Source organism: Lampetra fluviatilis, chromosome 69 (assembly GCF_964198595.1).
Source record: "Lampetra fluviatilis chromosome 69, kcLamFluv1.1, whole genome shotgun sequence".
In the NCBI taxonomy this organism is placed as follows: domain Eukaryota; kingdom Metazoa; phylum Chordata; class Hyperoartia; order Petromyzontiformes; family Petromyzontidae; genus Lampetra; species Lampetra fluviatilis.
In genome coordinates this window covers 1,176,277-1,192,840 of record NC_136343.1, presented here as the reverse complement: position 1 = coordinate 1,192,840, position 16,564 = coordinate 1,176,277, and the positions used below count along the sequence as shown (strand labels likewise).

General features: G+C 47.7%; 1 protein-coding gene across 1 annotated transcript; it reads right to left on the bottom strand.

Annotated features, from left to right (window-relative positions):
• Window positions 1-1,984: 1,984 nt before the first annotated feature.
• On the bottom strand, window positions 1,985-8,900 carry LOC144952700 (E3 ubiquitin/ISG15 ligase TRIM25-like). Its single transcript, XM_078883179.1, is given in 7 exon segments — window positions 1,985-2,178; window positions 2,181-2,534; window positions 3,722-3,816; window positions 4,230-4,252; window positions 5,386-5,619; window positions 7,116-7,211; window positions 8,340-8,900. Coding segments are annotated over 7 exon segments (1,557 nt in total).
• Between the last annotated feature and the right edge of the window lie 7,664 nt (window positions 8,901-16,564).

Below are 16,564 nucleotides of genomic sequence, written 5' to 3'. Positions count from 1 at the left end.
TGAATGGTGGATTTGGAGGGAGGGAGGTTGTGACGGCAGCACCACGCATGAACCCGGCTCAACGCTGTGGGGTGCGGTGGTGACGTCATCCCGCAGATGCGCGCCGTGACGTCACCACTTGCACGCCCGCTCGCCAAGAAGCCAGGCAGGCAGCCAGGAATCGAGTCATCAAAACTTATGAACATTTCCGTACAGTAATGGTTTTAATCCTATTGCAGGATTGAACAAAGACGGTCACCGTATTGTGTGGCGCTGTTAGTGGTGCTGCTTCTGCAGCCGTCTGGAACGCCTTTCCTTACATTATTATGAAGCCACTGGAGCTCTTCACTTTTAAATCATCTAAATTTACAAACTATTTATTTAGAACTTATTTTTGTGTTTAGGTTGTTGTCCTTCCCCCGCACCTCAAATTAACCCAGTTGATAATTAGTTATTTACCCTTCTATCTGGCAACAGATAGAAGGGTAAATAACTAATTATCATATTTTTTACTGGCAAATGAGGTTCCCATAGTGTAGATGCTTAACCCAGTTGGTTACATACATTGCAATATAATTTCAACATACATACAGTACATACAGGCAGGCGGCCAGGAATCCAGTCGGCAAAACTTTGTGAGCCTTGGTTTAAGCAACGCCTGGCTCTACTGCTAATGAGACACTGAACGTCTGAACTGGTCCTTGCCTATGAACATCTGGGTTGTTCGCCAGCATTGCACCTCCGATTTGCACGGTTGGCTACGTACGTTGCGAAGTAAGTTGCTTTACGCGAGCCTGACTGCTGCTGATGAGACACTGAATGTCGAAACCTGCCCAGAGTGTTGCTTGCGTTGAACCAAATGCTGCTTCAATTAGGCACTCCCAGAAAGCCGTGACTGACTGATGGGATGAGTAAAACGATACGTGGTGTGTATTATGTCTTTAATGTTTCTTGTGGAGAGAAGATATTTGCCAAGGAGGAGGGGGATGATGGTGGTGGTGACGATATAAATGGTGATGGTAATGATGATGGTGATGATTGTGATGATGGTGGTAGTGGTGGTAATAATGGTGAAATGGTGATGACGGTAGTGGTGGTTATCATGGTAGTAATGATGGTAGTGATGGTTGTGATGATGATGGTAAGTATGGTGATAATGATGGTGGTGATGTGGGTCGTGATGATGCTGCTGATGGTGATGATAATGATGGTGATCATAGTGGTGGTTATGATGATAGCGGTGGTGGTGGTAGTGATGATGATGGTCGTGATGGTGGATGTGATACTGGTGATGATTATGGTGGTTTTTGTGGTATTGATGATGATTGTGATTATTGTGATGATTTGTGGTTTTTGTGGTATTGATGATTGTGATGATAGTGGTGATCATGGTGATGGTAATTATGTTAATGGTGTTGATGATTGTGATGATAATGGAGTGATGGTAATGATGAAGATGATCATGATGGTGGTAATTATGACAGTGGTGGTGTTGGTGGTGTTGGTGGTGGTGCTGATGGTGATTGTGGTTTTGACAGTGATAGTGATGATGATGTTGGTGATGGTGAATGTTGGTTTTGGTGGTGTTGATAGTAATCATGATGGTGGTCTTGATAATGCTGTTGGTGTTGATGGCGATGGTGTTGGTGAGGACTATGGTGATTATGATGGGGGCCGTGTTGATGGCGGTGATGATGGTGATGGTAGTGATGATGGTAGTGATGATGGTGAATCGCAGGGATGATGAGGCATGGTGGCGTGAGTGCGCACTGCAGGTGAAGGAGCGGCCACACGGACTCTGGGGCTGTGCTGATTCCCCACTCAGATTTCAATCAAATCCCTCAAACTTCTGCACCGGCGACATCGCTCACGCACACCAACCTTAACCTCACCCCCTCCGTTCCACCTTCCCCTGACGCTCACTTTACCCTCTCCTCACCACCCCCCTCTCCTCCGTTTCTAGAGTTTCTGTCTGGGTTTCTTGGGCTTCTATCTCTCCTCATCCTCAGGATGCACGACTCAGATCCACGATCTCCAATTGATCATTAAAAATCCGCATCCACATCGCAGGGTAGAGAGGCTGCAAGAATCTCTGCCGAACCTCATGGATCACCTCCATGGAGTCGGCGCGGTAAAACGCCAGGAGCCCCCCCTCCCAGTGCAGGTGAAGCCCGATTCTGCTGGGGGAGGGGGCCCCCTCACCGACAGTGCAGTCTTCACTCCACCATGAAACACTGAGAACCTGTTATACCATTTCTCTAAACACCAGGACGCGTCGCTCCCTCCCAGCAGCTGTGCAGCACCACTCCCTCTTCGTGGGATCATCCCGTACGCGACTCCAAACCGACACAGCCGCGCGTCCCCCACGTCCACCTCCCAGTAGTGGTAGCCCGACGAGAAGCTTTCACAGCACAGGGCTTGTGTACAGGCATCAAACCGGTGTGGGTGATCGGGGCGACCCTGGGAGGCACGGACTGCTGTCATCGTCCTGAGATCCGAGGAGATCTGGAGTTCGTTATGAGCTGAGTTTGTGTCCAGAGTTGGTGAACATCCGTCTGTGACAACAGCGATGACAACATCACAACAGAACACCATCGTCACCATTATCCAGCATCACCACCATCAACATTACCATATCCTACCATCATCATCACCATCAACAACAATAACATCACAAACATCACTAAGCATCCTCCCCATCAATATTATCAATGACAACAACATATACCTCACCATCATCAACACAATGAACATCAACAACATCACTATCGCCATCAGCAACATTACAACCATCATCATCACCACCACTAGCACCATCACAAACATTCACCACTACCATCACTACTATCACCACGATCATCACCACTATCCCCATCACCACCATCTTCATCACTATCACCACCATCACAACCATCACCACCTACATTATCACTAATCTCACCATCATTACCACTGCCATCACCACTACCAACACCATGACCAAACCCATCACTCACATTATCAGTAATATCAGCATCATTACCACTATCCTCATCACGACCACTGTCACCATCATTATGACCATTACCAGCATCAGGAACTCATTTTAGGTTGAAACTGCCTAGCAGAGACCCAGGACTGGATCAGATATCACCTGCCACTGATGGTAGCCATGGCGGATAATCAAACCCAGGTAACTGGGTTCATAGTGAGGTGTGCTACCGCTCCCCCCACGCATACACAGGCACTCACTGCATCTCAACATCACAATTACCCCTGACTCACTGATTATTTACCCAAGAACTCCACACTGAGTCTCATGGCTCTCTTAAAAAGGGTCCTGGAATGGGATGTGAACAAAACAGAGATCCCTTGTGTAGACTTCACAGACTATTGGGACAAGTGTTGTCCGTGAGCGTCTATGAAGGCTGGCATGGCACACAAGGTGGGTGACCAGCACCACGTCCGACCACCTTTGTCTCCCTAGTGGCGAGTTTGTTTACACACCGCATCAGGTTTCAGGATGTAAACAAAGACATCCCCCATGTAGCCTTTACAGACTGTTGGGGAAAATCAGCAACGTTGAAGGCTGGGATGACACACGAGGGGGTGGATGGCCAGCACTACGCCTGGCCGCCTTTGTCTCCCTAGTGGTCATGTTTATAAAATTTGAGGTAATTATTTGAGGGTGAGTCGACCTCGTGCACACACATTTTAATGTCAAGATGGCCCCATCACCCATGATTCACACTGAAGAACTCACACAAGAGTTTGACTGCAGGTGTCTCCAGGACTTGAAGCGAGGCAATGTCCTCTTGGCTGCGAGCTGAGGGTGGAGCTGCTGTAACCCTCCCTGTCCTGTGAAAGCAGAGCAGACATGGCTACTGTCTCACATAGAGCATCGTCACTCACAGGATCATCACAGCTCCATCACATGGACACTCATCACAGCATCTTCATGCGTGGGATCGTCACAGCTCCATCTCACAGGCACTCAAACACAGCATCACCACACAGAATTACTATTACCACACAGTATCAACATACAGCATAATCACACAGCACACAGCATCATCACCACACAGCATCACCACACAGCATTACTATTACCACACATAGCATCATCACATACAGCACCATCACACAGCATCACCATCACACGGCATCATCACACACAGCATCCCCACACACAGCCAATGTCTCACTGCCCGCACCCCACACTCAGTCCCATGTTGTCGTGTGTCGAGTCGTGAGTGAAAGTCGTATTTTACCTGCGCGTCTCCTCCAGGTGCCCCTGTGGGAGAGAAAGATGCGTTACTGTGACTCTACCTCCAATCCCTTGTGATCAGTGGAGTTCCCACTACAACACCGTGGAATATAAACCCCAAAGTCTTGGCTTATCACCCTATGATCATCAACACTGACTTACGGGGCAAATATTTCAGTGAGACCGGTTGATAGTCAACCATAAACTATTTTTATTTTTCCAGGTAAGGTCCACGGAGCTATTTAGCTCTTTTTCAGAAGCGACCTGGCCACAAATAATAGCTCAACGAAATGGTTCTTCACGTGCAAATTTATAGCAGCCCCATACTCGAAACGCACGTTTACAAATGTGGAGTGAAAAACTGGAGGACCAGGAGAAAAATCCATGTGACCATGGAGAGAGACATGAAAACTCCAAATATATAAGGAAGTCAGGTTTGGGATAAAATCCACGACCTGCGGTATACCAGGCGAGGTAGTTAACATCTCGCCACCTTAATGAGGACCAACACTGATTTGCTGGGCAAATATTTCAGAGTGAGACCGGTTGATATTGATCTGTGTTGAGAGTAACTTAGGACTGGTAATATCTGGAGTTACCAATGCACATGGTGCAGGTCTTGTAGAAGTGATGTTCAAGACAATGATATCATTAATAAGCGTATGAGACCATATTTATTTTATCATCCCTAATATGAACAATGAAGGTAGCGCATCCAAGTGGAGGTACACATAGTAGGAAGCAGAGATGACATCGGCTTGTGAGCAGTTCGCTGGTGGATTGTTGCATCGCGACATCATGAGATGTGGCAATGGCTTGAGGAGGTCTTCATCCATCCGTGGATAGATCATGGCTGATGATAATCATGACTTCCGTGTACATTGTTGTTGTATAGTTGATTTAAAAAAGTTAAATTCCATTAAATTCACAATGAAACAAACTGAATGGGAATCTGTTAAAGGACGGGAGAGAGAATTCATTTAACTGAGAAAATATGAGCTGGCCTTCTACGTGGCAGCCACTGGAGCTGTGATGCGAATCCATGAGTGGAGCGGTGTTCTCAAGCCCAGTGGATGCGAGCTCTCATTCAGTAGCCTCCCTCTGCTGCTGCTGGTGAGAGGGCTCTGTGCCAATAGCGACACTGGAGACTCATCGCTCACCTGCAGGAACGCGAGCGAGTTCCTCTCCTGCACTAGGGCCTGCAGGCGAGTGGCTGCTGCCTGAAGCTCGCTGATCTCATGCTGGTAGTGAGCGATCTTCTTCTCGACCTGGGACAGCAGCTCGCGCCCTTTCTGCTCCACTTGCTCTAAAGCCGCCTTCTCCTCCACATCCAACGCTGCTCTCGAGCGGGCGAATCTGACCGAAATTGAGGCCTTTTCATCTGTCACGGCTCCCTGCAAAGAGAAAGAAATGCCACCTCTGTTCATTAAATGTCTAGTCCTTTGTGAAATTCAGGTCCGTGTGACCCGAGTGCAACTGTGAAGGTGCCCAGAAAGTAATACGAGTCTGCAACACCGAGGCCTCCTTCCTCTGCCTCTGATAACGCCACTGTGTATTTTCACTACCACACGACTCCCCATAACTGGCGGGGCCTGTGAGGCAATGAAATTATCAAATACCATCATGAGTACATTTAGCATCCGTGCCATTCTCATTGCTCAAGGCTATCAGGACAATGCTTTGTTTACCTTCGCATGAAGCGAAGGGAAATCTGTAATTCGCCTTCCACAATTTGAGCCTTAATAAATTGGGAAGTTAATCTAGAATTGAAGCTTTGTGACTGCAGGAATATCATACTCTTTGGTTGTTTCGGTAAAGTCACGTAGGTAGAAATAAAATAAAACAAATCACGACGTTTCGACTGCAACACAAGCATCCGTCATCACCACACAAAGAGAAACAAAGAGCCATACACAACCTAGAAGATGGATGCAAAAACAATTTAGCAATCTATTAAAATACATCATCAACCAGTTTTAGTGTTTAACTGTGTTGTTGGCCGACTCTGGGTTGCATCGCATTATATTTCTAAGTTCAGCTAGGTTCGCGTCTCCCATATTCTTGCTGTCTTTACCTCCTTGCAGTTTGCCGTTCTCTGTGTGCTTTACCACCGCCCTCTTCCTCGATGTACATGTCTATTACTTTTCCCTGCCCCCTCTCCCCCTTCTCTACAGCCTATATAAGTTCCCCCCCCCCCTCAGTTTACGTGTTTCGCTCTCTCGCACACATGGCTTGCCTCTGTGTATCCCTGTATCTCCATGTGTGTATGTCTCTTTGCGTGGTGTCCCTCTGTGTGTTCCCTCTCTCTGCGTGATTCTCACCTCATGACGGCTGCTTGTGTTGCAGTCGAAACGTCGTGATTTGTTTTATTTTTATTTTATTTCTACCTACGTGACTTTACCGAAAGAACCCAAGAGTATCATTGGGAAGTTGGGATAATTCATCTTTAAATGAATGTTTTGCATGCGAGAGAAAACCACATGCATGTATGGATTAAGAGAGGGGATCATGAAACCACTTGCTATACTGGCACCTTGGCACCCTAAAGCCTGATTAGTTTCAGTAAAATGGTGTACAACAGTCTGTGCGATTCACAAACTCTTCACTAGAGTATTGGATAAGAGGTACGTACCACCTAATCTGACCAATATAGACAGACGTTGAAGTGGCAAGTTGTATGGAGATATGGGAATGTGGAATTTACACCACTGATTTAGTTTCTCAGTGGAGAGGAGAACCACCTCTTTACTCGTCCTGACCGTTGTGGGTTTCGTCCCACAATGTGTTTGGAGCCAATGGAAGTCCACGTGAATGAATGGAGTTGTCCTCCATCACAAACCCTACTCAGGGTGGAGTCACGGGGTCATAGAATCTGGCCCAGACGCGGTACCTGCACGTCCCTGCCAGCGGCTTCCATCCGCCTCAAGGACTCCTCCGCCTCCCTCCTTTTCTCCTCCACAGCCCGCGTCTCTTCTCCCACTTGTTTCTGTGAGAGACGTCACCAGGGGAGACTCCACTCACTTTCTGAGCGTCCCCTCTCAACCCCACTCCACACAGACCCCTCCGCAGTGACGGGGGCAGTAGCCCCAGTGCAGCGATGGAAGCTGGGGGAGCAAGCGCTGCAGCGAACTAATTTCACGAGGAGCTCAAACGTGCGCAGGGCTACCCGAGTGGTGGGCGGGGCTAGCTGAGTAGTTGGTGGACAGGACACCGCAGCAGCGAGATGTTATCTGCCTTGCCTGCAATACAGAAGGACGTGGGTTCGACCCCGTGCCTGATGCCTGTTTTTGCAGTTTGCATGTCTCTCTCCATGGTCGCATGGATCTTTCTCTGGGCCATCCAGTTTTCTGTCCACGTTTTGGAAAGTGCGTTTAGAGCATTTGGCTGCTATACATTTAGACCTGATAAGCGACTTTGTTGAGCTGTCATTTGTGGCCAGGTTTGTCTGTGAAAAAGAGCTACATAGCTCAGTGAGCTTCACTTGGTGAAATAAAAAAGAGTTTTAGTTAAGTTTTACATGGCACAAGGAACCGCTGCTATGTGACTGTTACGCGTCAGAGAAATTCGGTAGAGAGAGTATTAATGAAAATATGAATGCAGTTACTTGGTCCGTCAAAATCAAGCAACATTTCTGGAATGCCAAGTCCAGTGACCTGGTAGCTGCTGTAGGGTGCGGTGCTAAACTGGGACAGAATGGCACGAGGCTACCAAGTGGTGAGCACTGCAGCTCACCAGTCCCAGTCGTTTTACATTTTGGGGAATGCTTCTCTATTCCACAAACCACTTTTTTGTATACAAACCACAGTCTATGTACCCACGTCATTTAGAGAAAACATTGTATGCCTTATAGTCCTTCAGTTTTATAAAATATACTAAGAGCACATTTATAAATTTGTCAGATATCAGAATTGATAATAACATGTTTTCATATTATTTCTGCACTATGACAACCTCAGCATACTTTATATTAGATCAAGGTTAAAATTTGAAGAAACAATGGGAAGCTGAGAGAGGAAAGATATAATATTTATTTAGATATTATTGTTCAGTTTGTACTGGGACATGATGACTTCATGCAGGAGGAGCTCCCGCTCACACACGCAGACCACCTCACCTCCCGTGTCTTGTGCTCATCCTCCAGCGTAGCCACATCATGGCCCTTGTGGTCTCCTGCGATGATGCAGGTTGTGCAGATCAAGCTCTCGTCCTGTCGGCAGTAAAACTTGATCCTCTTTCTGTGCGGCTTGCATTTGCGGATCTCAGGATTCGTGTCTGGATCCACAAGAATGTGGCTCCTTAACTTCGGGTTCTCCTGATGAGGCTTTACATGAGTCACACAGTAGGACATATCACACCTGAGGCAGGTCTTCGAGGCAGCGGTCGTGCCATCGTTGCAGAAGTCACACAAGACCGCGGTGGCCATTTTATCTGCAGCACTGCGCTGCTCCACCAGGTTGGCGAGTGTGAAGTTCTTGCTCAGCTGGGGCCTCTGAGGGAAAGTCACTCGACACTGTGGGCAGGAGAAGAACTTGGCCACATCCCAGGCGCCCTCCACGCACTCGAGGCAGAACGAGTGGCCGCAGCTGAGCGTGCAGGGGCAGCTGAAGGCGTCCAGACAGATGGGGCAGGTCAACTCCCCTGGAGCCTCGCTACCACTGGGAGCCGCACTCGCCATGATCCTGGGGCTCCACTCAGAGATAGGCGCTGGCTGTTGTACAGGCAGTCTCTGGCTGTAGCTCAGGCAGGCTGGCTGTAGCACAGACAGTCTTTGGCTGTAGCACAGACAGTCAATGGCTGTAACTCCGGCAGTATCTCTCTATAGCTCACGCAGTCTCTGGCTGTTGCTCAGGCAGTCTCTGGCAACATCTGATACACTAAACTAGGAACAAGCCACGTAAATGTGAGGCAGGCTAAAGTACAAACCTTTTTAGTTTGTTTTGCATATCATGAGGCGCGCCCTGGAATGTGTTGACTTTTGACCAGGCAGATACGTCTCGGTGCCAGAAGCAGCTAAATAAAGACTCAGCTCACCTCATCTCAATTTACCTCATCTCAACTAACCTATTGTCAACTCACCTTGTGTCAACTCATCTCATTCTCAACACACTTCTGTGAAGGTTGGTACAACTTGGAGCTAACAAAATTCCCTCTTGTAGTTTACACAGCTGCTCTCACAAGCAACACCTACCCTCCAATAACACAAACTCACGAGCCCCACCGTCACGCAGAGATGACGTAGGTTGTCCCCATAACAAAGTTGAACTCACCTATCAAAAGCTCCAAATAATCGTGACCCTTAAAGACACGAATATAAGAACAGTTGAGCCCCAACAAATCCTGGTGCGTCCTGTCCAGACAGTCCAGAAAGGACGTCGGAGTTGCAGTTGAAAAAGTCCCTCCAGTCTAAGTTTCACTCTTAAGTTCAGTCTCAAAGAGGTCCACAGGGTTCATGAAGTTTGTCCAAAACATTGGCCACAAATAATGAGCCTGACACGGTGCACAGCCATGGACTCACTACTCAAAGCAGTTGTCCTCCATGGGCACTGCAGGTGTCCTCAACAGTCTGAAACGAAAAGAACTGCTGTAGGGTTGTGATTGGGTTTCTCGCACATTCAAAAACACTAATTTGAAGAGGAATTGGCTGAACATTCCAAAACAATATTTGAAAAGTGACTCATTGGGGCTTTACTTGTTGAAGGACAATTTACGCAGATTACCCTTCGCTGACAGTGACAGATACAATTTAAAAAGATGGTGACCTCCAGAGCAGTGGCGAGCCTCGCTGCGTCTGTCAACAGCGGTGCTCACATCAACAACTTGTTTTATATTTATAACACACCTTTTCTCAATGTGCTTAACATAGTTAAATAAAAAGGTTAAATAATACAATGATACGTATGATAGGGACGTATTAAAGGCTGACGAATGGGTGACTGCGATAGGGGATACTTAGAGATCACGAAAGGGGAGGGAAGAGGAAGAGTGTGACGGTGGGTAACCGACTCTTGCGTCGCTTCATGATTACCTCCACCATGGTGATGCCCACGTAGGGTCTCGTGGGGGGGTCCCCTGTAATCTTGGGTTTTTACCGGAGGGTCCCCTCGTGGGGACGACCCACGGTTTCCCAGTGCCAGGAAATTGGCCGACCCCCGCCAGGCCGAATTGCACTGTGGCCCCGTGGGAACACACCGAACACAGGGAAATAGGGCCGTGGGGAGAGCAAAACACCCAGCGAGCTGGCTAAAGCTAAAAACCTCAACCAAGAGTACGGGAGGGAGGACGGGCACGTAAACAATGGGTTAGGAAGCAAGTGGGAGAAAACGACGGGCACATACACAATGGGTTCTAGATTTGAAGCTTTCGTGACTGCAAGGCATCATATTCTTAAGTTTTTTCGGTAAAGTCACGTAGGTAAAACATCAAAATTAATGAAAATAAAATAAAAACAAAAATCACGACGTTTCGGAGGCAACACAAGTCTCCGTCATCAGGTGGGACCGTCACAGCCAGATTAGCTGCATGGGTTGTGAAGCAAGTGAGAGCCACACGCCAGGTAGGCGCCCGATTGGCCAGCAGGGTATCGCTCGCTGCCTAGCCCTGCGCGGGTGGAAAGATTGGGCCCGATTGGCTGGGAGGGCAACACAACTTAGGCAGGGATTTTGGAATTGGGAAGAGATAAAAGGAGGGAAGAGGAGAAACGTTGGTCAGTTCTCCTCCAGTCAGCCAGCTACCCAGTCGGACTCCCAGCCGCTCGATCGTCCATGAGACGCTGGTGAGTGCAGCTACAACTCGACCCAGGCAAACACCTCCTGGATCCTCGTCCCTCCAACTCCCATCGCGTCCGTGAGATATCGTGAGTACGTAAGAGGGGTGAGGAATAGCGCGAGGGTTCCCCGAGGGTTTGGATAGAGACAGGTTGGACGCTGCTCGCTAGGTATTTTGCTCCGGGTCACGCATGATTTTTCTTCGGGTGAGCCAGTAATAAACTTTAGCACAGAGCAACGACACCGTGTGATTGCTGTGTGTGTGAGGCAGCGCGGGTAGTAATTCATTAACTGCGCTTGGGCTCGCCGTGCGTGTTTTCCCAGCGGATTAACGCGCGAATATCATCATCAATCCGATCGTCGTTCACAGTTCCTATGACCACTGTTTCATTGCTTCCATGGCTTTATTTTGGTGATTTTCGAAAAGTTTTTTGGTTTGGCCATGTTTGTTTGTTGTAGTACAGAGTTAGACTGATGGCCTTAATCTAAGTTGTCTTGTGGTTGTTATTGTTGTTTGACTTGCATCCCACTGGGATTTTTGCAAAGGGTTCGTGTACGGTGATTTTTCTGCAATATTTTGCTGTCTTTTCTTGGATTTTCTGTTTGCACATAGTCACTTTAAGATGTTTTCTTGTTCATGTTTTTGTTTATTGTTTGTTGCGGTTGCACCCGATTCAAGAGCCGAATGGCTCACAGGGCTATACCTAATAAATTAACTTTGAACTTTGTTGTTCCCGGTGCTTGTGTGATCGCGTGCGAGTTTACTCAGTGCATTTGACGCAGTGTGTCTGCGTAGCGACACGCGTTTTACGCAGTTTGTCCGCGTAGCGAAGATCGTTTTACGCAGCGTGTCCGCATAGCGACGATAACGCTCAGCGGTGCAACGCGCGAATATTGCCATCGATTCGATCGTCGTGTGCCCGAGACTACGCACTTGCATCCAAGGCAGAAGGAAGCAGATTTCGTGGGAAGGAGCAGAGGCGCGGCATATTCATACAGCTATTTTTAGCGTGAGTCGGGGCAGGCAACCTGAGCGGGCACGGGCGCATGCAGCCACCGCAGCATGAGTGGTGGTTTACGCTGGAGAGGGAGTCAGGTTAACACATGGCGGTGGAGAGCCAGCCCCGAGGAAACAAGGTTTTTCCAAAACGTTGATGCTGCAACGGTAAAATGGTTGTCACCTCTTCCTGGTTCTTTCGGTAAAGTCACGTAGAAGGGAAGTAATAAAATAATACAAATAAAACATAATAAAATAATTCTCACGACGTTTCGGCCACAACGCAAGCAGCCGTCCTCAGGTGTTTGCCATGGACACGAATCTTTCTTCCATGCCAGGCATGCTGACATGGGGAAGACTCCCCCAGGGGCCTCCCATCCGGCCACGTGGGATGGCGAGGAATTCGCACGGCGCCGGCGTGGCCCAGCAGGTGACCGCCAGCAGCCGGGCCACCAAGAGGACGCGTGGTGGGCGTGGGGGGCAGGCAAGAGATGCGGGAGGGGAGCAGCGCCGATCGTCAAGAGCGGAGAGGAAGCCACGAGGCGCCGGCGATAGTGCAGCCAAACGAGGAACCGCTGGCAGCCAGGCTGCTGCTAGGATGCCCAATGGGGGCAGGAGCAGGCAGGAGACGTGGTCAGGAAGTGGCGCCTCCAACAACAAAAATAGACGTTGTAAAAAAAAATCAAACAAATGATAGTGGTGGACGGGTAGGAGAGCGAGGTAGGGGAGGTAAGGTATGGAAGAGGGAAATTAGGAACTGTGCAGATGGCTTTTGCTGCCATCTTGCTCTGAGTTGGTGGAGCACCTTGGTTTTGTGATGTTCAAGGGAGAAAAAGCCGGTCGCGTGTGGTGTATGTGTTAGAGCATGCATTAAGCATGGATCAAGCTGTGATATTTTGAATACCTATAGTTGTGTGTTCAAGCATAGATCAAGCTGTTGTATATGTTGATTTATGAAATTTTGATGAAAATAAAAAAATAAAAAATTCCGAAAAATGCGCAAATCGCATTAATTATGTTAATGTGTGTATTAACATGCATAAAGTATGATAATGTGTGTAATTATATGCATAAATTATGATAACCACGGAGATAATCGTAGTAATTTATGCGGATGCTTGCGATTATGTTAATGTGAGCAGTTGTGATAATTAAGCTTAGCTTCGTTTATCCAGTGTTATATCAATCAGGATAACACGATTATCATCGATTAAACGTTTACTGATTATCTTAGTGTGTTTATGTTATTTTAGGTCTCCATTTTCATATCTCATCGCAGGTAACAGCTCTTATAAATAAGACAGTTTTGCATGGACTTGGAAAGAAGCACTCGAACAGTTGGTGTTAAGCAATTTTATTCTAAACAAGCACATGACACTCTCTTATCCGAAAGCAAGTATACGGCAATAAATTAATGGGCAAGATTATGCGATTAACGAAAATGAATGACTAAAACATTTCTTATTTATGTAACTCGACGGCAGCAACTGCTTTGCACGATCAGTTGATATTGAACGCACCACCTTGAAATGGCAACCCTTTTTGAAACGCAAAGACAATTTTTTTTTTAAGTCTTATTCGTGTGCGTGCTGTGTGTGCGTTGTCCCCTTGTAATATTAATTAATTCTTGGAGCCAGGAGTTGTGTCGTTAGCTTGTGTGGTGTGGGAGGATACAAACAGCGGCCAGAAGTTTTCTCTGGGTTGGGCGTGGCCGCCGCGAGCCCCTGCTGCTCCCTCGCTCGGCGTGTCTCTGCTTGTGCGCTCTCTCTCTCTCCACTGCTGGACGACGAGTTGGCACGACGCTCGGTGACGCCCGGTGACGTCCGAGTCGTGCTGCTCTTGCGCTCTCTCTCCCTCTACTGCTAGATGACGAGTTGGCACGACGCTCGGTGACGCCCGGTGACGTCCGAGTCGTGCTGCTCTTGCGCTCTCTCTCCCTCTCTCCCTCTACTGCTAGATGACGAGTTGGCACGATGCTGTCCTTGAAGATGCTCGGTCGCTCGGTGGCGCTGGGTGTCGCTCGGTGTCGCTCGGTGTCGCTCGTTGTCGCTCGGTGGCGCTCGGTGGCGCTCGGTGGCGCTCGGTGGCGCTCGGTGGCGCTCGGTGGCGCTCGGTGGCGCTCGTTCGGAAGACTTTGACTCTCTTTCTCCACTGCGGGATGACGAGTCGGTTTTGAATGATGCTGGTTGATCTGGGTGTGTATTAGACACACGGCGCATTCGATGGCGCTGTCCTCTTCCTCACAGCCGTTTGACCAGGCTTTCTCCACTGCTTTGCGCTCTCTGCTTTGCTCGCTTGGTCGACGCTTGGCGATCTCCGCCCTTTTACAGGTTGATTGCTTGTCGTCACTCGTCACTCTCTCTGCTCCGTGCTTCCCTTGTTCGTGCAGCTGCCAGCTTCACTCGCACTTAACTTCGTTCTGCGAGAAGCGACACCTGCTATCGGCATCGGTGTTTCGTTTCCTCACGACGCTCCGCCAGCCGGAGCACGGCTGAAACCCAGCCCCGACCCAGGTTGAACTCAGACTTCTGCGACTCGAACGACCCCTCCTCGTTCCATCACTTCTCGAGGCACGATCTGTCCCAGCTCTCTTGCGAGCCCCGTCGCAACGCCGAGCGCGACTCGGACAGACTGCACTCAGACTGTCACCTTAACGACGTCTCGTCGTCCCATCTCTCCTCGAGGCACGATCTGCCCCAGCTCTCTTGCGAGCCCTGTTGCAACGCTGCGTCGCAAGCCGAGTTGCGAGACCGAGCACGACTCGACCCAGACTGCTCGTTCGCTATGTGCGCCCGTGCCTAACTCAAAACGTGACTCCGCTCTCTGCGCATTCTTTGCGAGAGAAAACAAAGAGAAAAAAACAGATATCTTTGGAATGTCAGGCACCGATTCCCCCCTGTGACCTTTTTGCTCCCTCCTTGCTTGCCAGACCCCGCTGGAAGACAAAGGTGGCTGAGGAGATGTTTGCAATACATTTATGTGGTCCTGTGTGTTACATTTATTCTTGAATTATATTTTATGAGTTCCTTCGGTCTTAGTATCGTGGTTATCATTCGTCTATGTTTAATGAATATTCGTACTGATCCTCGTCACATTGTTATTTTGGGGCTTTGCCAAGTTTAGTTCTCCAGAGATTGGTGTTTTATTCTGAGTTATATTTTAATGTCCTGAGGTTAAGTGTAACTATGTTTCCACTTAAGCTTTCTGGAATTCGTACTCTTTAGTTTTTAGGACGGTCATGTAGATAGGAAACATATAATTCGAAATAATATGTATGCGGTGAATACGAGTAATATAAGATAATTACTAATAAAAAAACCTATGGTTTGTTGGTTAATTCTCTTTGTTAAGTTTCTACTTTTCGGTTAGGAAAACGTTAAGAAAACGCGAGTGGCAACCGTTATTATCATTTACTCTGCTCGGCACCCCCTCCGTGCATCTCAAGATGTCTTGGGAGGTCAGGCCATCGATCTTTGTCCATCTGGATGTCTCTGACCTCTCTGTGACCGAATTCTTATCATTTTAACCGCCCTCCATGTTTCATGGATTCCTGGTGTGCTTGTGAGTTGTTTTCATTATTTAATAAAAAAATATATATATATATAAAAATATATATATATATTTTTTAATTATTCTTAATATTAATAACGGAAAATAGTGCATAGATACAACAAAGCACTGTTCGATTTAGTATTGTAAACAATCGGTTTATTCCCGTTTTCTCGAGCATTGGATCGGTAAAAATCCTCTGATTCCCGTTCCAGTTTTCCTTATATGGGCGAAACAATGTTCCATTACTCGATATATGGGTCTCAACCATTAACATGATATATCGTTAATTCTGCCGCGGATTCATTTTATCCCGTTTCAGCGTACAGAAGATGCGGCCTAACGCCACGTGGAAACCTGCCCCAACGTGGAAACCTGCCCCTTGCCTGCACTGCTGCAGGGAGCATAACACTGGTCAACAAAAAAAACATTTTTTCTGGCCTGGACTTTTGCAGCTGTTTTAGACTAATTTCAGGGTGCTGATTCCAAATCTGATCTCAGATTTGCTCTATCACATCTCATTTTTATGCTATCGGCATACCTCATTGTCATTGATTTTACCCGAAATTAACTCTGTCACTTATGATTGCAAGTTGTAGCGAGTCAGTGACTGCTTTAGTGTTAAAATATGGTGCTGCATTTTTAGGATAGTGTGTTCATAATATAATTTTATGTAGATATCCACATTTATTTAATATTTTTCTTCTGCAGTTTTTATTGAAAATGCAATATTTGATATCTCAAAAACCTGATGTGATAGACAAAAACTGATGCCAGATTTGGAACCAGCACCCCAAAATTACTTTAAAACCGCAGAAAAAGTGTGTTGACCAGTGTAATTCTGGGTCTGCACAAAGTCTGCTGAGCCCGGAGTTGCCAATAAGGGGGCGTCCATAAATGACGTCACGCGATTTTGGACGATTTTTGACCCCTCCCCTTCGTCACACGGCGTCACAAAAAGTCAGACCCCCCCCTCAAATATGATGTCACAAAGCTCTGCCCCCCCAAATATAAAACATGCTACAAATC